The sequence below is a fragment of the Lagenorhynchus albirostris genome, chromosome 6 (assembly GCF_949774975.1).
Source record: "Lagenorhynchus albirostris chromosome 6, mLagAlb1.1, whole genome shotgun sequence".
Taxonomy (NCBI): Eukaryota; Metazoa; Chordata; class Mammalia; order Artiodactyla; family Delphinidae; genus Lagenorhynchus; species Lagenorhynchus albirostris.
Window position 1 is genome coordinate 112,296,398 of NC_083100.1, and position 23,912 is coordinate 112,320,309.

At 39.1% G+C, this 23,912-nt stretch overlaps 1 protein-coding gene across 2 annotated transcripts in view; it reads left to right on the plus strand.

Annotated features, from left to right (window-relative positions):
* Nucleotides 1–23,912, plus strand: part of CNTNAP5 (contactin associated protein family member 5) — an 882,476-nt gene that overhangs the window by 748,611 nt on the left and 109,953 nt on the right. For both annotated transcript variants that reach the window (XM_060151536.1, XM_060151538.1), the window contains exons 17-18: nt 3,363–3,581; nt 20,089–20,328. In XM_060151536.1, coding sequence (XP_060007519.1) covers nt 3,363–3,581; nt 20,089–20,328 — 459 coding nt within the window. The remainder of the gene's footprint in view (nt 1–3,362; nt 3,582–20,088; nt 20,329–23,912) is intronic.

A 23,912-nucleotide genomic window follows, 5' to 3' on the forward strand; every position in this document is an offset into this window, starting at 1 on the left:
TTCATCTCTGCTTAGCACAGGCCCTGGCTGGGTAAAAACCCACTGAAAGACTCCAGTGACTCCTTCACGTTGTCTTGAACCATAGGGTGTAAATGATAAGGGAGGATATTTGTCAGACAGTTGCGGGGAGAAGATGGTAAATTCATGATAGAGGTAATGCTGCCACTGGGCCTCCAGCTTTCCCATTTAGAACCACTGAACTATGCCCATCCCCCCAGAAAATGAGATCTAGTTGACATTGGCCTCAGGTGTCCTGTCTTCCAAGTCACTAGCCAGTGTTGGAGGTATCACCATGTACTTACATTTATTTTCATTCAGTTTTTTCCAGGCACCCATATTATATATCTAGCTTTGACTGCCAGGTAGGGACTGCATAGGTTTTGGGGATGGTGGTTTTCTCATAAGACAAGTGGGTTAAAAAGTGAACTCCAGAGACACATCACCTGGATTTAAATCCTGACTCTGCCCCCTCTGGGTTGGAGCAGCTTCTCAGCTATCTGTGGGTCAGTTCCCTCCTCTGTAAAATATTACCTTTCTCATATGATTGTAGGGAGTTGATTCATGAAAAATGCTTAGCAGAGTGCCTGGGTCATGGTAAGCGCTCAATAAATGTTAGCTATTATTATTGCATTTCACTGATTCTCCCCTAGTTCTAGGAGGAGTGAGTTGAACATAGTAGGTCTTTAATAGTGATTTGAATAAAGTTAAATAATAATAATTTTAGAAGGTTTTTAAGGAATCTAACACCTTGGTATAAAACTAAAAATAAAGAAAGAAAGAAAGAAAATTACAAAATTGCATTTAGTGTGTACAGGGTAACATTTTAATGAATGAAATTTTAGTTTGATGGGAGCTTCCTGTATACAAGGCCCAATCCTAGGTTCTGGGTGTCCAATTCATCTATAAGTTGCAGACTAGCTGGGGAGACAGACTATAACCAGATCATTATACAACAGAGGGATAAATGCAGGGGCAGAGATAAGTGCAGACCAGAAACTAACAAGGAGGTAGTGGTGACAGGGGGTGGCAGGCCATCACAGCAGTGGAGCAAGCCTTCTTTCCACAGAGATGTGCTGTCTGCATGGAACTGGATATCCACAAGACCAACTTTGCAGGAAGGCTTTTAGGAAAATCTTTAGCTTTCCTCCCCTTCAACCTCAAGAGTTTTTACCTATGTTTTTAGAGAGAAATACACTTATGCTCAATATCTCAGTAATTGTTTATTTGGTCTCAAGATAAGCAGGGCTGCAAGGTAGCATTGGTGGCCTGATAAGAAACAGGTAATGGCTCAAAGGGCTAACTTCACTCTTATTTAATCTTTCAATTGTTGAATCTGATTTGCTCCCTTCAATTCTGTTTCCGTTAATGCATGGGTTTATGAGCCAAAGACAACTGACGTGGGTTGGTGAACCATGCCACAGTGATGATAATAATAACAATAGCTATCATTGTTGAGTACATCCTACACGCCAGGCACAGTTCTAAGAACTTTGTCAGGATGAATTTATAAACAACCTGACAATTAGGTATTGTTTTTATTCCCATTTTACAAAGGATAAAAGTAAGAGGTGACAAGCTCGAAAACTTACCTCAGGTCATGGAGGGTGCCAGAGTCCAGGTCTCGAATCCCATTTGTAAAGCTTCTATCTTATTGCCTCTCTTTGCAGTCAGGGCTCACATTCACCAGGAAGGCGAGCAATTCAAACTCTCTGCTACTTGAAATTCTGCATATTGGGGGCTTCTTATCCCAAGGCTGGCTTTCTGTTAGGGTTTAAAGCCTGAGAAAGGAGTGGTCCAGGGTAATGACTGACCTTTGGTATTGCTGAATATTCAGATCTGTTAGTTGATGACCTTGTCAAAGAAATACACATGTCCTATCTCGGGTGTAGAGGAGGGGGGCCATCACAAGGTGCTGATAAGGAAGGGAAGGTCTGGAATATGAAGGCTCCTGTTCCTGAGAGAGGACTGTCTTCCCCTCAACTTTAATTTATAATTTACCTCTCCACATCCTTCAGATTTAGAATTCTTACATAATAAAAGAAAATATAAGAAGGTATACTAAAATAGAGAAGAAAGATGGAGATTATACTTTTGGAGTCAGTTTCTACTTACTCTCTAGGCAGCTTCAAGCAAATTATTTCTATTTCTCTGAACTTTCATTTTCTCACCCATAAAATGTGCATAAAAATGAGACCTTTCTCATAGAGTTGCTTTGAGGATTAAAATGAGAGAATCTATGGGCAGTGCTCCTCAGAGTGCATTGTACTACTGTGCTGCTGCTACTTCTCTCTCTCTCTGTTAATGGTGATAACACCACTGTCACCATCCCCATCATCACCATGACCACCGTCATCACCACTATCACCACCATCACCATCGCCACCATCCTCACTACTACCATCACCACAATCACCATCACCACATCACCTTCACCACCATCAACATTATCACCACCATCAGCATCACCACCATCACCATCACCACCACTATCATCATCCTTATCACCACCACCATCATCATCACCACCACAACTATCACCATCATGACCACCACTATTATCTTCCTGTCATCATCATCAACAACATCATCATCATCACAGGTAACATTACCCCTGACTGGCTCTTTCCTGTCTTGTACGATAAGCAGATTGCTATAGAAGGGCAGAAAGGGTCATGGAAGGAGCCCTGCATGGGGAGTTGGGGGGATAGGGTTGTGTTTGTTCCCAGACACTGCCACTTGCAGTGATACAGACAAGGCACTTAAAATTTCTGAGCCTCCTTTTAAAAAAAAAGTCATAGGAATAGCATGAATTCTTGTATCATATGTATTGATGAAATAATACATTTTAGAATAATAATATATATAATACACATAGTAATATGTTTTATTTATATATATAAATATATGTATATGAAATACATTATTATAACATGCATAATGAATAATACCAAGCACTGGACTTTCCAGGATGTGGTCTTCTCCTCACAGGAGTGTAGCTGCTTAGCTAACCAAGTATCTATAGCTGTCCATGAGGACACAGTTGAAGTCAGAAGAGATCCAGAAAACCCAGAACCTTGGAGCAGGTGCATTTTGTCAGATCAGCATCAGTGACCCTGGTCCCTATCCTATTTCTTGAATTCACACGGTGAGAACCAACTGGGACCAAAAAAAGAGCTTGAGATTTAGTAGTTGGTAGTTATTACCATGAATGGTAGTTTTTATACTGAGGGGATTTCATCTGAAGGCCTCTCTACCTAGCTGTTGATGTACGATAGTTTTTATCATTCGTTCAGGGTATGCTTGTGCCCTAAATGCACTGACAACTCCCTTCATCTTTTTACCTGTTTCCTTTCTGGTTTCAGCTCCTTCCGAGATCACTTTTGCCATTGATGTTGGGAATGGCCCCATAGAGCTCATAGTCCAGTCCTCTTCTCCTCTGAATGACAACCAATGGCATTATGTCCGGGCCGAGAGGAACCTCAAGGAGACCTCACTCCAGGTGGACAACCTCCCAAGGATGACCAGGGAGACCTCAGAGGAGGGTCATTTCCGGTTACAGCTCAACAGCCAGCTTTTTGTAGGTAGGGGACATCTTAAGGTGCCCTGTGTGCTAAAAACCCTACAAAACCACTGTGGAACCAGGCCCAAGGAAAATTACTTTTTAATTTAGACCTGGGAAATGATTAAAATATTCCATAAAGCATTTATAATTATAAACGTAATTTCGCAGATTCTTCCTTACTAGATTTATTAGCTACAACAATGGAAGATTATGTCATCTCTTAGCAAAGTTTGAGGGGGTTTCAAACTCTATTTGTATTTTTTCTCCTTGTACATATTATATTCTCGGATGTCCAGGAACCTCTATTACTTTTCATCCCTATAATCAAAACCTACTCTTAGAAAAAAGGATGTATCAGCTATTTAAACCTTATTAGAAGTTGACTTTAAGTCAGTGGGCTACCATTCACCCTTCCTATTGATACCTGACTCCAGATAATTATTGATAACCATGTAATGAAATACATTACAGCATCTCCAAGGGATTTAGGGCATCAGTAATATGGTGGTGGAGGGAGCTATTGGTTTTTAAACTACGAGCTTCTTTGATACTCCCTGAAATCACGTCACTTAGGCGGCTGCCTGATAACTTACACAGAAAAGCAGCCCTGGTCCCTAAGCAGACGTCTCTCCACTGGTCATTTCCACCATGAGACTCAGAATCAACCTTTAGATAAGTTGTTCCTCTGAACTGGCTGCCACTGCTGGCAGTAGGGCCTGGGAAGGCTCAAACATCATTCACTGAATCATTCATTCATTCCATAAGCAGTCAGTGAGCACCTAAAACAAATCAGGCACCTTGTCAGATGGTGGGAATTGAAAGATGATTTGTGCAATGAAATTTCTTTTCAAAGAGCTCACTCTGTGTGTGTGTGTGTGTATGTGTGTGTGCTGTGCGAGAGAGACAAAGAGGCAGAAAGAGAGAGGGAGAGAGAGTTTAGCCACATTAGTCCAGGTAGGAAACGTCTGCCTTATAGCTACAGTTTAGAAAGGATTTTTTGAAAGTAGGTTGAGCAGGGCTTATAAAGCTTTAAAAACAAATAGAGTTGTAAATGTTAGGGATATTGTATTATTAGCAAAACCAAGACACCGCTCTCACATAAAACTTGAAACTCAGATGCTTAGAACAGTAGCATAAATTAGTTGTAAAATTTGCCAGTATACCCAGATTTACTTTTCTTTCCTTGTGTATTTACTTTACCAACTCTCACACTACATAGCTTTACTGCTAGTAATGAAATGCCATCAGCAATCAATGGGTGTTTCTTACTTGCTTCTTTTAAGTTTGGGTTTGTGCAACTTTTAACTCTGAGGAAATCTGTCACTAAGACCATACCAGCTAAAAGAAAAGAAGTAACAGAATCTGTAATCTCTCTTTCCAACAGGAATCATATTTCTTTCTTCATCTATCATGTTTTACCTATCCATCAGAAGCTAAGATATAAGTGATTAAAAATGATTTTATGATGAAAAAGTACTCAATTAACCTACATCAGTGATATGATTTAGTATTAAAATATTTTTTAAATTTATATTGATGTTTTCATTCTATTTAAACATCACATTTTATTGCTCTGAATAAGTTTGCTAGTCATCAATATTTAATGTCTTTTTTGGTGTAATCAATTCAAGTAGTTTGCAATTTTCATAAATTATATTCTATGCCAAAGTTTAATTTATCTTCAGGCAGTACTGATGAATCTTTCTGGCTGAAAGGTGTATATAAAGATGGAATCTTTTTAATCCCTTCATGCAAATTTCATGTAGTTATGAAATTATCATATGTGAATGATATGAATATGTGAATATGTGACAAACTTTGTGCAACTCGAAAGGGAAAAGAGACAGCTGTGTTTCCTTGCGGTTTTTATCTCTAGATGTTTCTGTTAACTGATCACAAATGCAATGAGTAAGAGCATATCTAGGGGTTTGGAGAGATACCTTGCTCTAGCTGGAGCCAAGGTCAGCTGCAGCAAGAGCACCTGCTTCTGGTATGTTTCTTCCCAATAGGCTCCATCTCAGATGGTACTCTGATTTATTGAATTTGTCTTAATGTACTTGAAGAAGAAAAACATGCTGTTGGAGGCCATTTTAGTCTGTTGGTTTGAATTTTGTTGTTTAGTGTTCAACCTGTTTAGAAGTGTCAGGTGGCCAAAAAAATTGAAGTCCCAATATTTCCAGTTTGTATGATTCAGTGGTTTTTAAAAAAAAGGCCTCTACTTAGCTAGAGCAGCCAAAATGACAAATTGCATTCTCTATCATTCAGAAAATTTGAGTCACTGGATTTTTATATTTGCTAGGCAGAAAAAGATATGATTGTGGTGTGCTGTTTAAAATTTTTTTTAATTAAAGTATATTTGATTTACAATGTCATGTTAATTTCAGATGTACAACAAAGGGATTCCGTATACGTATACATATACACATTCTTTCCCAGATTCTTTACCCACATAGGTTATTGAGTATAGTTTCCTGTGCTATACAGTAGGTCCTTGTTCATTATCTATTTTTACTGGGATAGATTGATTGTGACAGTACTTAAATATTAATTTGGATATGTCTGTCTAGATACCTTTAACCTCTGAAGGATCTTTCAGTCAAAACATAGCATCGTTCAAGTATGGTAATCACTGGCATTGCTGCGGTGCTTGTGAGTGCTTTCCGAGTACCAGAAACAGGTTGAATTTTATAGAATGGATATATCTCTTAGCACTGCCCCTGTCATTGGAATGTGACAAGTTGAAGTGCTGATACCTGAGTCAATGCATGCTGGATTCCCAGAATCACTATTTTAACTTCAAGCTTTTATTTCCCTGATAGTTAGGGACAATTGCAACCATGCCATTTCACTGGTCGCATTTCTTGAATAGAGTAGGAGAAGCTTCATAACACAGAGCTTCTGAAATGTGCACTGCAAGCTTGGGGTAGTTTCAGCTTTAAAACTCTTGGCAGTATCATCCCTCGCTTTGCTCTTCCCTACTAGCTTTTCAAGTTAATATGAGGAAAAGGCAAGAGAAATCCAAGAACTAGCACTTATGGCTGAAAATGAAATGAAGAGATCTGGGTAAGAACTCCAGGTCAACTGCCAACAGGCCATGGGACCCTGGTAGAGAAATAACTAGCCTAAGTGGATTCATTGTCTTTATTATTTGCAGAATGAAATTGATGAGTCTGGTAACTGATCTCTTACAACTTGAGGATGTCCCATCTCCATCTGTATATTAAGCATGACAGTCATCCTTACCCTCATGCTCATGTGGATGTCACAGCAAAGAAAGTATCTTTGTCCCCAAATCTGACACCCCATCTTTCCAAATATGTTGCAATTATAGAATGGGCATTTTGTAAAGCTGTGAGTCTCATTTTTGTGTTGCTTTACTTCCTTCTTATCTTTTTGGCCTTTTATGGACCTTTTTCTTTCTTTTTTCTTTTTTTTTGGCTCAGCTGCTTTATTTGTGTCAAAATAAACTGAAGTAACTCCCACTTAGAACTCCTTGGGGGAAGTATTTCACTGACTTGGTAAATCATAAAGTTGAAGCGATTTCCCCCCTACCCATGGTGCTGCTCCTGATTCCACACTGGTTGGGAATTATTATTATTATTTTCAGGTGAAGCGTGTCAAAAGCGAGGTCAGCAGTGAAACCAGGAAAGGTGGGTCTCATTTGCTCTCTGCCCTGACGCTTCAGAAACTGCTAGAGTCTCTCTGTGGAATAGTCACTTATATTTACACTTGCGAGTGCCCCACAAGGATGGCTTTCCTGACACAGGCCAGCAGAGTTTTCTGTCTGGAGTATGTACTGTGTCTCAAAGCACAGGAGGAGATACACATCCTTTTCATGTTAAGGAAGAACTGGAAAATCACCTTTTAGCATATTTGTTACATAAAACCATTGCGCATGGAGGATGTCAATGGTGAAACAAAAAGTAAAGAAATTGTCTTTTCAGCATCCTATACATTTCTGATGATAAGGTCTGATTTACCAACAAGTTTATGTTTTCAAAGTTAACTAATATGTCAAGTATACTTGAATCATCTTAGTAAAAAAATTAGCTTAGTAAAAAAATTAATACATGATTTCTGATATTCCCCATAGTAGTTAAATAAGAGAACGTGTCCTGATTCGTTTAAGAAGTTTTAGGAGACCTCAGAACACTAGCAGGCAAGTCCCGTGAATGCTTTGCTTCCTTGTTACCTACCAAGTGGCAGTCACTCAACGCTTCTACAATGAAAAAAAAAAAAAAATGAGGAAGAGCCACCTGCTTCCTCATGCATTTTTTTCCCCCAACACCACTTCTGCTCCACAAACAGATTCTTAGAGCTTGAAAGTGCTTTGAAGGAACACTGGTTCTTTTTATTTTCAGAGAAGTGAATGATTAAATGACGCCTTCCACAAAATTTTGTCTCATCTTGCAAATGTTGAGAGTTGAGTACAATGAACCCATCCCAATAGCCCATGTTAGTATTTTCTGCCCCCTAATATTCCAAAACCCTTTTGGAAATGTTTATCTACAATCTCTTATGCTTTAATTGAAGCTCATTTCATCCTATACTAGCCACATTAGATTGGTAATGTGACATTGAAGGAGAATGTACAATTTTCTTGTACAGTTTCACTTTTTTAAGTTTTAATTCTGCCTTTGACAAAACATATCTCAAAGCATACTATCTGTTTTTGAAGAAAGGTACAACATGGCATCATGTTCTCATGCAGCCCAGGGAGAAAAGCCCTGAGATTTGGACCTCACAAAAACTCAACGGTAGAAGCAGTCATTCTCGTTACTGTGGCACTGCCATTCATCAAAATCTGTAACTCAGTAAAGAAAGAAAACATTAAGACAGCACCGTTCATGTGGAGCTAGGGTGATAATTATAAAACGAAATTCAAGCCAGATATTTCTGGAAAATAAAACAGTACACTCTGGATGTTCAAGGACCCAAACTGAGGGAGGTGAGAAGTTGTTGTGTCTTTTCCAAAGCCAAAGCGCCATTGAGCTGATGTAACCAGGACAACCAGGGAAGCTCCAGTTTAGAAAAGAGTGGGCCCAGCCTGGCATACTGATGCTGCGACGCTGCCGATAACCTGTTTCCATTTCTCCAAGGCTCTGGAGACAAAGCTGATGACTCAGAGGAGGAGGTGAGAAAGCCTTGGAGCAGAACAATGGTGGGGAAAAAGATGTAGTCAGAACTCTCTGAACATATTATTGGTAGATTTACACTCTGTTCTCATTGTGTTACCAAGTTTCTTCTGATTCAGAGAGAAAAGGATTTGGCTTCAGAGACACTTGAGTTGGGGAAGGCAATTTTGTAGAAGAGGTGAGAGGTGTCATGTTTTAATTCAGCTTCCTGCTTCAGCATCCATGTCTCATGCTGAAGGGTGAGGGTCGTCTCAGGCCCCTGTGTAGAGAGGCTTAGGAACGTGCGTAGACTCTAGGATGTGCTGCCCAGGACCCCATTCAAGAAGGCCCTGCTGCTGGGAGTGCTCTTGGAAGACAGTCTCCCTCTGCCCCTTCAGCTACTGCATCTCTTCAGGACAAGGTCCCGTCCTTCCAGGGAGGTCCACAGACAATAATCACTTGAGTCCAGGGTACAAAGGCACAACCATTTTGGTCCAAAGAAGCATATCTCTGATGGACTTTTCTAGCTCCAGCACTCTCTGTGGGGCTGTTCTAGACTGTCAGACCTGCGCCAGAGCTCACTCCTTTGCCCACTTCTGCTTCCTGACTCTCTGGCTCAAAAGTGTGGTTCCCAATGGTTCCCCCTGAAAAACATCCTGCCCCTTTAACTTCATCTCACAGCCTGTTTGCTGGAGAACCCTACCTGAGGCACAATCACATGGATGTATTGTGCAGTACACACACACACACACACACATTTTTTAATCAACGTAATTTTTTAAGATAAATTTCTTTTTCATTCCTCCCAAGAATTAACCATAAAAGAATGCCTCCTTTTCTCCCACTTTCTTCTCCAAAACACCCTTTAAATTCAATTGCTTCCTTAGAGTCGAGTTTGCATTTTTTGATTCACATTCTCTTGATGGTCCTGACTCTCAAACTAGGATGGGCAACCCCACCCTTGATCTACCTGGCAGACTCCTCTTCAATCATGTTTACAAAAGACTAAAAGTTCTGTAGATACCTTAGTATTTTATTATTATGTTATTACTAGCCCCAGTTATTGTGCACTGTGTGATTAAGGCCTTTCCATAAGTTTCATATTTTCTAATGATAAGTAACACCATTTTAACTGATCCTGGTAGTATGTGTTAAAATCTAATCTTCCAAAAGCTAAAATGAATTTCAGGTGAACAGAAAATAAACATGAGTCAAAGATTTTATGTCACTCTAATTAATGAGGAAGCCATTAAGATGTCACGATCAGTTCAGAGAGCATCTAAAAAGCTGGCATATGTACGGAGAATTTAACAACACAAAAGTTAGAATAAAGTTGTAGATTTAAATATAAACCATTGCTCACCAGGCCATCTTCGGAGTTATCTGTTACGCTGGAAAGAAATTATCTGCATCTCCACTGGACAAATATCATCCACTTTTTGCTTTATTTCCAAGTTTCAGGTAATTTTTCTGAAAGGAGAGAGTTGCTTCCCACATTTGATGACGTATCCCTAGTCATATAGCAGCCATCACTTCCACAAAAGAAGCTGGAATAAGAAAGAACCCCAAAGTGATTACTGCACACATGCATCAGAAAGTCAGGACAATGTTAGTAGACTGGATTGTGAGAACTGTTAGCCATGAATTGCCACTGTTACTATCCCGTTAGTGAGTTGTAGGCTCCATTTGTATTTCAGGGTCTCCTGAGCTCAACCATAAAATCACTCTAGGGCAGGTGGGACTATTAGGGAAAATTCTTAAAGCTTATACGCTTTTACTTTATTGACGTATTTCCTTGAATGGGTCTGTGGTTCAGCTTCTGAGGGAATCTCTGTTCTCAGCAGGGCCTCCCTGGAGAAAACTAATTAGAGTGATTTCCACGGGCCCCAACTTCCAGGAAACCCTGAAGCTGCTGTCATCTGGGCAATGACTTGGCCTGGCAGCCAGCCTGGAAGAAGCAAGTAGCTTCTCCGCTGACTCTAGAAAAGACCTGGAGCTCCTATGATATTTCTTATCCAGTTGCTCTTGCAAGGAGGGTGATTTAAAGCTGTTTTTGATAGTGATTTTCTCAGTGATTTTTCATCTTCAAAAACGGTGGCAGAAGGAAGCAAAGTGAGGGATGACTGTGCTCTCATCTTTGCGAGATGGGAGATGGGACTCATCTGGTCAAACTGGCTCCTGTCACTATTCCAGACTCTGTGATGAAGATTATGGCAAACTTTCCTACCACATCATCTTTTTTTTTTTTAAATCATTTGACAGAACATTTTTTTGTTTTTTAATTTTTATTTTATGATAGAGTGTAGTTGGTTTACAATGTTGTGTTAATTTCAGGTGTATGGCAAAGTGATTCAGCTATACATATAGATATATCCATTCTTTTTCAGATTCTTTTCCCCTATAGGTTATTACAGAGTATTGAGTAGAGTTCCCTGTGCTATAAAGTAGGTCCTTATTGTTTATCTATTTTATATATAGTAGTGTGTATATGTTAATCCCAACACCTAATTTATCCCTCCCCCTCACATTTCCCCTTTGATAACCATAGGTTTGTTTCCTATGTCTGTAAGTCTGTTTCTGTTTTGTAAATAAGTTCATTTGTATCATTTTTCCAGATTCCACATATAAGTGATATCATATGATATATGTCTTTCTCTTTCTGGCTTACTTCACTTAGTATGATAATCTCTAGGTCCATCCATGTTGCTGCAAATGCCTGCCCCATCATCTTGATATTCTCTCAGGGGTATCTCCAAATGAGATGCAAAGCAATAATTCAGAGGCTTCTTTAGCAAGACAGTTGGACCACTACATCAGACACCTTGAACTGTGGTGGAACTAGTTCCCTACTGCTCCACAATTCTGTGGGCAACAGAAACAGGCACAATTCAATTGCTTGCTTGTTTCCTTCGCCTCCCTCTGAATTGTAAATAATAACCAAATGGGGATTTCCATAGAACATCCATATAGTGCTCTGAATGGGCAAAATCTTGTGCCCTGCCACCATTCTGCTAAAAAGAAGGCAAATGTTTGTTTTTGGTCTGTAGTCTTGGGAAAAAAACAGTCTTTGCAGAAAACCCATACATACTCCAACCCACCCCACAGGCACAAACATGCTGATTCTGGGAAAAGTGTTTGCTAATATCCAAATACCACATATATTAATAAAGAATTTTTAGAGATATACATAATTCTATAACAAGGAGTTTCTTTTGAAACTTGAAATAATTTCTTAAATGCCTCTAAAAAAGATAAGCAGGATTATGCATGATATACATAATAAATGAAAACATTTATTTTAAATTATACAGTCAGTACACAAATACATGTTTGCTGTAAAATTATTCAATAATAATCTTAGGGCTCTTCTTAGAGACGACCAATATTAGCCTAGTATGACACTTTCCAGGCATCAAAGTAGTTACATACATTTAACTACCCTTAGGAAATACCATACAATGTTATTATTTGTGGATATATTTACTTAATCAATATACTTCTGTGTATTATACCACAGCTTGTTTGCTGTATTTTTGTTTTCGTTTGCTTTTTTACTTAATGTATGCCATGGGAAACTTAACATGTCAGTATAAATATCATATTATTTTAATCTGCTATATAATATTTTATCTAATATTTTTAGTTTTTGTGTCGTTGTTTTGTTTGTTGTCATTTTTATGTCTTTATTGCATGTGGAATTTGTTTAAGGTTTTGAGGTAGGATTGTAATTTTGTTTATTTCCCCAAATATTATTTGTCATCTCCATTTATTTCATGGTTCCTCTTTTACCTAGTTACTTGGACCTCCAGTATATATTATAAGGTTTAAAATCTCTCTGTGTAAAGAATGTATTTCTGAATTTCCCACTCTGTTTTATTTACATAGTTCTTTTCCAGGTGATGTGCCAACATCATACTTACAGAACATATTTTTTTTTAATTTTTTTAATACTTTAATACTTTAATAATCATTAAGGTATACATAATCATAACTTTAGCAACTGTACATTTTGATGCTTATCAGAAATGAATTTTACGTAACAAAAAGGAAGAAGCTGCCAGGACAGCACAATTGCAGTCTCTACCCCAGGCAGCAGACACTGGGTACAGAACATATTTCGATCTTGATTAGGATGATCCCTCCCCTCGACCCCACAAACACACCTGATTCCTTTTCTTAACACTCTGTTAACTATTATCTACCACCTTCTTTATGGATTTTAGAATTAGCTTTTCATGTTCTATGAAAATAATTTTTCTTGAATGTTACAAATTTTCTTGGGTTATTGACTGGGATTGTATTGCATTAAAGGAAATAATTATACATTGCTAAATTATATGGAAACACGTTCCATCTCTTTATTTATTCTTTATGAGCCAAGGTAAATTGTTATTACTTTCTTTTTTATAGCCATAGATCTTAAGTTAATTTCTAGATGTTTGGCTGCTTTTGTTGTTAAGTAGGATTTTTTTCTTGCTATCACATGGTCTAATTGGTTATTGTTGCTCTATAGGACCATTATTGATTTGGTATGTTGATATTTATACCATCCACATTCTTATACTTTAATTTTAATTGTAATAATTTGCCATTATTATTTTGGGGGGATATTATAGATATACAACTATATTATGTGTGCAAATAATGAAGTATTAGTAATGACTATGTATAAAGCCAAATTAAATATTTCTGGGTATAATCATCCCCCAGCTCCATTTGGAATATTTATTTTAAAATGTGGGTAAGGCCAATGATAATAATGCTTGAATGGCCCTCGATAAGTGTGGCTGAATTCTTCTTCAAAAGTTTTTCACAGCATTCATTTCTACCAAACAAACGAGGGAACAATTTCAATCTGTTGTTAACTGATTCTAAATCATCAACAGACCCTTTTCCAGTTTTCTGAGGAGACTTGGTATTCTGTTTGGGTACCACAGTTTGTGGTAAGGGTTAAATCAGAAAATGCCTATGAAATGCAATGGGTAAAGGTGCTTGATAAGAAGTAAGCTCTTAGTTCAAATTGGCTCTTACTATCACTATTTTACTTTGTAGACATCCAGTTAGTGCCACCTGCATTTTTACATCGTGTGTTTATTGATTCCCATATCTGGCAAAACATAACCAGATGCATGCCTTATCCTTAGGGAAATTATGTTTTGGAATTAAAGCCTCCACTAGGATTTCCTTCTGATACCAAGATTCTGCCAGTTGAAGGGGCAGGATAAAAACAGAAGATAACTGTTGGTTAGTGCATTTGTTTTTATTCAGCATATACATGCTAAACCTGCTCCCACTTTAGAATTTGAAATCTAGATGGCAATACACCTGCACTTCACTCGACTCTTGACTTTAGGCAAAGTAGTTGATATAGAAAACAACTGCTCCAAATTCAAGAAGAGAGAGAGAATGACACCGCTTATTTTTGTGAAATGGGAGCCCAACCTGGCACATTCAACGTTGTTCCAAAAAAAGAGTTCAGCAAAGGAGTTTTGTTTGAGCATGTATGATCAAGATAGCAGGCACATATGGGAAAAACAGAGGCTCTTGTTCAAGGAGGGCCCAAGGAATTGAGATGTTTCTCTGGAAGCAATGAGCATTTGTCGAGCTGACACATGGAGGTTTTCTAAGACAGGTTTAGAATGATCATGGTAACATTTTTAAGAGTTGATTCATACTCAGTCCAAGGAATGAGCACACTTGATACCAAGGGCCAACAGAAGAGAGTCATACAAAATTGCTTCTAGCTAGGCTGGTGAACTAATGGTCTAAGAAGACAAATGTATATGTGTATATTACCAGGTGGGAGCAACCATGTAAGAGATGAGAAAAAGCAAGTAGAAGCAGCACTTAGTTGTAGTACTGACCCAAATTGTTACTGAAAGTGGAGTCTGGCTCCTCACCACTTGAAAGCCAGTACTCGAGAGGCAAGGTTGGTGGAAAGGAAAGTTTGCTTTATTTCAGAGACTGGCAACCGGGGGAGAGGGCGGACTCATGTCCAAAGTGACAATCAGTGGGCAAGAGCTTTTAAAGGGGAGTTTCAGGGTTTTATAGGCAGAGGGAGGGGCTACGTGCAGAAACAGCCCAGTCAGCTCTGGCAGTCATCTTGAAATTGGTCATGCAGTGGTCTCATCAGTGTCATCTTGATTGTTTTGAGTACAGCTAATCTTCAGTTCCAGGATCTGTTTGTTCCTATTTCTTTGACACCAGTTTTCGGAATTGTGGCAGCTATGTCATGGCTACAATCTGGGCATCATGTAGTTAACTTCTTCCACCTGGCGGGGGTTTCAGTATCTACAAAACATCTCACAGGATACGGCTCAGAATATTATCCATAGCCCTTGAAGAGGAACTAAAGGTCCTTGACTTTGTTTAATGACTAAACGATTATTATTTTGTCCTATTTGACTGTTTTTCTTCGCTTCTGCATTTTCTCACTTCTCTGATTAAATTTATTCTTTGACTAAATTTTTCTACAGACAAGAGGCAGGCAGAGAATATGAGGGCAGGCAGGACCATAGGATCTTGCTCCATTTCAAACTTGTCTAATCAAATATCTCATTTTAGGATTTTAGGGCTTTGAAGCTATTCAGGCTTTGAAGGTCAAGAGATCCCAGTCAGACTTCTGGCTCTGCCACGTAAAATCAATTTGATTCTTGACTTTGGCCAAAACAATCTCTCTGACACTAAGTTTCCTCAACTATGTAATGTCAATAATATGAAGAATAACTTGTTTCCCACTGAGTATTGAATGAGTTAATTATAAAGTTTCTAGCATACAGCAAGTATGTTTAATTTCTTTTTAGAATTAGAAGCATTGTTCAGATTCTTAAACAGCTTGCAGATTAAGTACAAGACTCCCAAACATGACTCTCACCTGCTTTAAGGATAATGCTACATTTATTTTTGTTCTTCTTTCAACTTTATATTAAACTCTAGGCAAGAAGGAGATAAAAATATATTAGAGCATTAGCTGAAAATTCAAATACCTGCAAGGGTCAGGAAAGCAGTCTAAATGAATGAAGTGGTCCTGGTGGGGAACGTGGCCAAGTGGAAAGGGCATGTCCTATCTTACAGGAACTTCTCCCAGTGCAGCTGGGCTTTGTCATGCAGGAAAGCAGCTTTACTGTTAACAGGTTTTCTGATTCTTCAATGAATGACTTACTAGAATTTTTTTAAATAGTTCATGTTCTATTTAATTAATTAATTAATTAATTAACTCTGTGCCAAGCCCAGTGCTAACATAAGGGCACGGTCTTTTTTTTTTTTTAATTGAAGTATAGTTGATTTACAATGTTGTGCTAGTTTCAGGTGTACAGCAAAGTGATTCAGTTATACATATTATACTCTTTTTTCAGATTCTTTTCCCTTATATGTAATTATAAAACATTAAGTAGCGTTTCCTGTGCTATACAGTAGGTTCTTGTTGTTTATCTGTTTTATATATAGTAGTGTGTATATGTCAATCCCAAACTTCTAATTTATTCCTCCCCACCCCCACCCGTTTGGTAACCATAAGTATGTTCTGTGTCTGTGGGTCTATTTCTGTTTTGTAAATAAGTTCATTTGTATCATCATTTTTTTAGATTTCAAGTAGTTCGTGTTTTAAAAACATTGGCAACTAACTAAAATAAATCCTGGGTAGGCAGAAATATTGATGAAGGGACGCATGTGTGTGAGTGCCAGTGTGTGTGTTTGTGATTGCAGGGATGGACTAGAGTGAGCAGTGGAGAGTAAGGGGAAAGATGTGTGTAATACACCACATAAATACACAGGACAGGGCGTCCCTGGTGGCGCGGTGGTTGAGAGTCAGCCTGCCGATGCAGGGGACACGGGGTCGTGCCCCCGTCCGGGAAGATCCCACGTGCCGCGGAGCGGCTGGGCCCGTGAGCCATGGCCACTGAGCCTGCGCGTCCGGAGCCTGTGTTCCGCAACGGGAGAGACCACAACAGTGAGAGGCCCGTGTACCACCAAAAAAAAAAAAAAAAAAAAAAAGAAAGAAAAAAATACACAGGACAGGAGGAGGTCCGAAGCTGAGAAAGACCATGGTCAGTGGGGAGACACTGTAGTTCAGAAAGCCTGGTGCACTGAATTCAGGGCAGGGAGTGCAGGAGGAGGGGATGAAGAGGTAAGCAGAGGCCAGATCTATGCAGTACCATCTAGGCTAAGGATTTGAGCCTGAACCTCAGGATGATGACTAGTCTCTGAAGGGCATTAAACAGGACTAGCAGGATCAAATGTTCACATCTTGTTGGTCTCTCTGATTGCTAAGCGGTGAGTCTGTGGAAGGAGTCAAAGCTGAGGGTGGTAAGATCCGTTAGAAGGTGGTGCTGATACTGACCAGAGTTCTTGGCCTACACCAATCAACAGAAATTGACTATAGAGGCCACACAAGAAATTCAGGCAAGGCTTTACTGAGACTCAGGCGGTTTGCCCACCCTTCAGTGGTGCTGTATGCAGGGGGCACACGCAGTGCCCTGCTTTGGCTCCCAGCTGTTCAGAAGTGGGGGTTGGGCTTTTTGGTATTTTTGTATCTTCTTGTCCAGAATTTGCCCCAGCTGCACATGCACGCAGTTATTTTTAGTCCCTCATAGTTTCTTTGCATCTGTTGCTTGAGGAGATGTTTGTCCAGGTGCAAGTACTGCAGCAAAGGGTCCCAGGTCCCAGGTCCCAGCCTGTTTCAGTTTAAGGGATTCAAGTGAGTGTGAGAGGGATTCAAGACATGGCTCTTGGTGTGGGAAGAAGCAGATCGATTCAGAGATACCTGGGAGGGCATATCCACAGGACAGAGTTGGGGGCAAAGGGCTGTGAGTGAGAAAGGGGAGTGAAGATTGGGGCTGCCTTTCTGTACAGTATTCAAGTTTCAGGGAAGATTCTCACCTCCATCAACACAGCACATAGTAGGTAACGTCAGAAAATGGAGAGTGCTAACCACCGATTGGGTGTGTGTGGGTGGGAAGCATCTTTCTAGAAGCATTCTATTCTTGGTCTACAATATTACCTCTCCATGAAGAAAGGAGAGCCTAACCTCTAAAGAATAAAAAGCAGTCAGGCTAAAATGGATATTTAGTTCATTGCGCAATTTCGTTCATGTTCTTTGTGTCGTGTTTTATCAGAATCCAGGATTGAAAGGATCCCCTTGTTTGGGGTCATTCTCACCATACTCTTTATGTCTCAAACATCAAGAAGTGTATTTCTGCCAGAAAAACCACCCCAGCTACTTCTCTGTTTATAAACGTGTTGACTAAGTCACATGCAAGCAGATGTGCAATAGATCTTGCATTCTCCACCTCCGCTTAGAAGAAAAATGCCGCTAACAAGATTTATGAAGAGTTATTCTAATCCACCACAGGGAGTGACTACAAAATAAAGGGGAAAATAAAACAAAACATTTGACTACATAAATCCTCCTCTCCTTATTCTACACCATCTCTAGGAAAGAAATAATGAACCTTTCCCTATGATCTGCTTGTATTTATAATTGATTTATCTTGTAGTTAAAAGGAGATTTACTCATTAAAATTGAGGCAGACAGGAGAAAGCAATGTGGGTTTGACCTTCTGGCTTGCTTGAGTATCACTTATCAGAACTGAAAATAGAGTGGAGTTTTATCACGCCTTCAGAATAAGAGACTAGATTAATTCTTTAAAAACATTTTGTTTCAGTCTTTTAGAGGAAGCCAATGACTACCATACATATATTTATGGGTCTGATAACCTGGGGTGATTCAGAAAAGACAGAATTCTCCCTACTTCCAACCCTATTGCTAATTATTATCTTGTCCACCCTGCCAGGCTGACATGCCAGAATTATTATTATTTTTTTTTGCATCACAGTTTCATTTATTTAACTTACAGCTTTGTTTTTTGTTTAACATGATATTCCAGGTCAGAGATAATACATTTGGAATTCATATTTGTATCCACGTTGATGGGAATATATTTTTATCCGGTCATCTGCAAGACCAAGTTTTAATAAAATTGTAGCGTGAGGGATTACACGTAAATGAGGCTCAGAAATGAGAGATATGTACAGTAAACAAATGACACATCAGTACTGCCCTTGTTTTCTTTTTTTATTATTTTTATTTATTTATTTATTTTACACACACACATACACACACACACACACACAGTATTTTATTTTTACAAGAGATAAATCAACTGACACCAAGCATTGTAAATGGATGACCACAACAAAAGCAACAATTATTTCAATTACCAAACACGAAACACACATATTGACGGCCCTTGTTTTCTAACACCTTCTCCTTTCCATTAGGACACTCTGTAGACCTTGAAGACTTGAGTGTGTCCTCCATTTATCCACTTGAATGGACTTGAGGCCAAAGCATTTTATTTCAATTAGAATTTGTGTTTTGTAAGGGCAGGCTGGCCCTGTGTCTTCTCTGGGAGCTCCCAGAATTCCCAACACCAAATCAATATGGTGTTGGAATTTGGCTTATTTCTTGGTGTGTTGTCTCTCCTTACAAATTTTTCTAATATCCTTTGATTTAGGTTGGTAGGATTCTAGGTTTCCAACAGTAACAAAACACTCTGTCACTTTGAATCTCCTCTGTTCTTAAATAATTTGCAACAAGCATTATGAATCTCGCTGAAACCTTCAAGATATACCCTCAGCAGAAAGTTGGGTTGCAATTCTATTCTGTATTCCAGAAGGAAAAATTTATTTTCTAAATAATAATTTGGGGGTAATCAATAGTATGTATATATATACAACCTACTAGTTCTAGCCATTTTGAGGGCTCAAGAGAAGGGATAGTGAAGACCAGTGATTACTAAGCCTTACCATGAACACATGAAATAGACTGATTCTTATTTTACAGATCAAGGAGCTGAGGCTTAGGGGATCCAGTGGTCATTATGTCTAATGGGCTACTGGCATGGAGTTTGACACCATGTCTGTCCGGTCCTAACATACACCTCTTCATAGTACATGACACTCTGCTGCATAAGCTTTACAACACTCATTGCCTTTTCTAACTCAGTGCACCTAACCTACCTTGCTTCTAACTTCACCAGAGGGACAATCCCACTCTATGCATTCACCTTCAGATAAATGTCTGCTATAGACAAAGAGCACATTTTATTTTATTTGCAAGGAATGGGGCCATCTGAAGTTTTGTATCTTAAACATATCAAGTACAGGATTCCACATGAATCACAGTCTTTTATTTAATTATTTTTTGAGTGGGGGAGTTCATTTTCCAGCCAGGAAACATATGCCTTTTCCCCAGATTCTTTGAATTCCTAATTCTCACCGGAAACTAATAGAAAAGCCCAACACAGGATGCCAACAGCACAATAATTAACTATCACCACTGCTGATATTAAACCTCAAAAATGTGAACCCTGTACCTTATATTTTTTTTTCCTTTTATTTTTCACTGCACAGGGGGAACATCATCAAGACAGAAAGGCTTCCTAGGATGCATACGCTCCTTACACTTGAATGGACAGAAACTGGACCTGGAGGAGAGGGCAAAGGTCACGTCTGGAGTCCGGCCCGGATGCCCGGGCCATTGCAGCAGTTATGGCCGCATCTGCCACAACGGAGGCAAGTGTGTGGAGAAGCCCAGTGGATACTTCTGCGACTGCACCAATTCACCGTACGAAGGGCCCTTCTGCAGAAAAGGTACAATAGAAACTTATGTTTTCCCCATGTGCTGTGTTTTAGTGCCTACAGGTTGTAGTGAAATCATAGGAAACCCATGCCCTAGACAGTCCTCATACAATCATTTACTCTTCCTCAGTTTCCCTCTCTTTAGAGACTCTGCATAGCTCCTTAACATAATTACATATACTCATTCTTCTTGTGCATTGATACTGGCAGTCCAGTTGAACTGGATGGATAGGAACAGGAAAACACACTTGACGTGACCTAGAGCCAGTTGAGCCCCGAGAGAGATGGACTGTCATTTCTGTTGTACTAACCTTTCCATTTCCAATTTCTCCATCCACAAATGTAATCAAAGAATTATAGAATCTAGCCTTGGAAAACCCTTAGAGACCTTGAAGCCATTGTAAATCATTTTACAATACGGAGAGTGTAGGTGAGTTGTATTTAGTAAAATCTCCCTGTTCTGCAGATGACATGAGTGGGGTCTGAGGCTTTAGAAGTCTTGCCCGAAGAGTCACCTTAATTCCTCAGGGGGCTGAGAATAGAGCACAGGAGTCAAAATCCCTGCCCCAGGGACTTCCCTGGTCGTCCAGTGGTTAGGACTCCACACTTCCAACGCAGGGGGCACACATTCCATCCCTGGTCAGGGAACTAAGATCCCACATGCTGCGCCCTGCAGCCAAAAAAAAAAAAAAAAAAAAAATTCCCTGCCCCAGTGCCTTTCCACACACCCTCCTAATCTTATGAATTCATGTCATTGATAAAAGCTAAATATGTTGGATATATACCTTAAACAAGGAATGATGGTTATGGTGTACATTCTCTGGATCAATTAAAAATAACTACAAACTGTAAAAACTCATTATTCAGTATCCATACTTAGTATTTTTCAACTAGAAGGACAAAAGATTTGGTCTACTATCAATCTTCGCAGAATCTTTTAAAGTTTACTTTATTGATGGAAAAAAAGTTTGTTGACCAAGAATGTAAACAATATTTCAAGAGAAGCATTTAAACTATTAAAATAAAATGTTTTAATCACTTTGAAACACCGTTTACATACAGACGATGGCAATTACAAATAATTCTTGTCAGTTCATTAAAACACATTTTTCAAGCACACCCTTAACAAACAATGCTTTATTTTAGTTCAACTTACTCTTGGAACTTAAAGACAGCAGGGGAAAAAGCACCCAGTGTTCTCTTTGAAGGACTATAATTTAAGCTCTTCATTCATTGACATTGGCCTCCTCCCCAATTAGTTTGAATTACTTGCTTGTTATTGCTGGGAAGCATTGAGCTCCTCAGGAGAAAATTAATGGTAGAAATTACAGGGCCAACAGAGTGTCGGTCCTACATAGGAGTTCGAAATAAAAGAGATCCCACCCCAGTAGGCTCTCTAAAACAAAGTGCTCCTGCATTTTCATACTGGTGGAAGTCTCTGGAATAACTTCCCCTGAATTTTTTTTTTTTTTTTGCGGTACGCGGACCTCTCACTGTTGTTGCCTCTCCCGTTGCGGAGCACAGGCTCCAGACGCGCAGGCATCAGCGGCCATGGCTCCCGGGCCCAGCCGCTCCGCGGCATGTGGGATCTTCCCGGACCGGGGCACGAATCCGTGTCCCCTGCATGGGCAGGCGGACTCTCAACCACTGCGCCACCAGGGAAGCCCTCCTCTGAAATTTTGAATGCCACCCTTAGACTGGCCCCACAGGGTAGAAGAAGCAAATGCAGAATAAACACCACCAAACCCAGTCCCTAAAATATACTAGCATTATTTTACAAGATCTATACCCAGTGTCTATTTGGGAAAAAAATAAAGAAAAACAGTAGACCTCTCTGTATTTCTCCAGAGACATTATTCAAACATCTCATAGATCATCTTGCTCTAAATTTAGCCTAATTTCCCATTGGTTCCTTTCTCTGAAACAATTCCTATTCATTATCTTCTGCCCATGCCACTGCATCTTTTGACTGTATTTCTTGAAATGTCTGCTGTGCTCTCTCCCCATGTTTTAGTTTGACAGATATTTGCTTAGCCTTTTCAGTTTCCTTCATATTTCACTGTGAACTTTTCCCCCATATCATAAATCTAAGGACATCATTCCCTTTATATTCAGCAGTTGCAAAGTATGTGAGATGAACCTTTTAAATGCATCTTTGAGCAATGCCAGTTGGCTCTGAGAAGTGTGGTTTGGGACTCAGATGGGAACCCTTAGCTCCAAGATTGTCCTGGATGAAGCTGTTCTCTGTTAGGGGAGTCTTTTATGTTAACTTTCCATGGCATGTATATTTTAGGGGATGCCAGTCCTGGAAATATCTGGTGTAGAATTAAGGACATTTGTCCATGACCAATGACTGGGCTAGAACCACTGTCTATTGACCCATTTTCTGTTTCTGAGTGTTATACAAAGGAATGGTAATCACAAACTAGCTAGCAGTTATTGACTGCAACATTTATTCCTTATCCCCAAGCTAGGAGGGAAGAAGCAATATTTGTATTTAACATGTAAAAATACTGACCATCACACTGGTTTAGTGATTGCTAATAAATGTCAGCGCTGGAGGTTCATCATTTTTTGATTCCTTTTTCCTGTTTTTGACCCTAATTTCATCCTGTACAGGAATGTGTTAATAGGATTCAAATATGTAGGGGGTTTTTTGTTATTGTTTTATGTATGTGTTTCTCTTTTTTCATTTTTGGATGTAATTTACATACCCCAAATTCACCCTTTTCAACAGTACAATTCAGGAGTTTTTACTATATTCACAAACTTGCATGACCATCACCACTCCATAATATTAGAATGTTTTCATCATCTCTAAAAGGAATTATACCCCTTAGGAGCTATTCACCTTTCTCCCAGTCCCTGGAAACCATTCATCTAACTTTCTGTCACTAGGAATTGCCTATTCTGGATATTTCAAAAAATATATAGAATCATACAATAAGTGGCCTTTTTGTGTCTGGTTTCTTTCACTTAGCGTAATGTTTTCAATGTTCGTCTATGCTGTGGATTTTTCAATGCTGTACTTCCTTTTATTTCCAAAAGACTATTCCATTGTGTGGATGTGCCACATTTTGTTTATCCATTCATTAGGCGATGGACATGGGATGTTTCCATTTATTTTGGCTATTATGAATAATGCTGCTATTCACACTCATGTACATTTTTTGTATCAACTTATGTTTTATGTTCCCTTGGGTATATACCTACAGATGGGATTGCTGAGTCATATAGTAATTACATGTTGTCTAACTTTTTGAGGAACTGCCAAACTGTTTTCAAAGTAACCTCTCCATGTTACATTCTTACCAGCCATGTGTGAGCATTCCAATTTCTCCACATCTTCACCAACACTTGTTACTATCTTTTCCATAAGACACATTCTGCTGTGAATGTGTGAAAGAATATCACATTGTAATTTTGGCTTGCATTTTTTAATGACTGATAATGTCAAACACTGTTTCATGTACTTATTGGCCAAGTGTGCATCTTCTTTGCATGTCTATTCAAATCTATAGCCCATTTTTAAACTGGGTTATTTTTCTTTTTACTGTGTGGTTGTAGAATTTTTTTATATTCTGAACATAACTCTC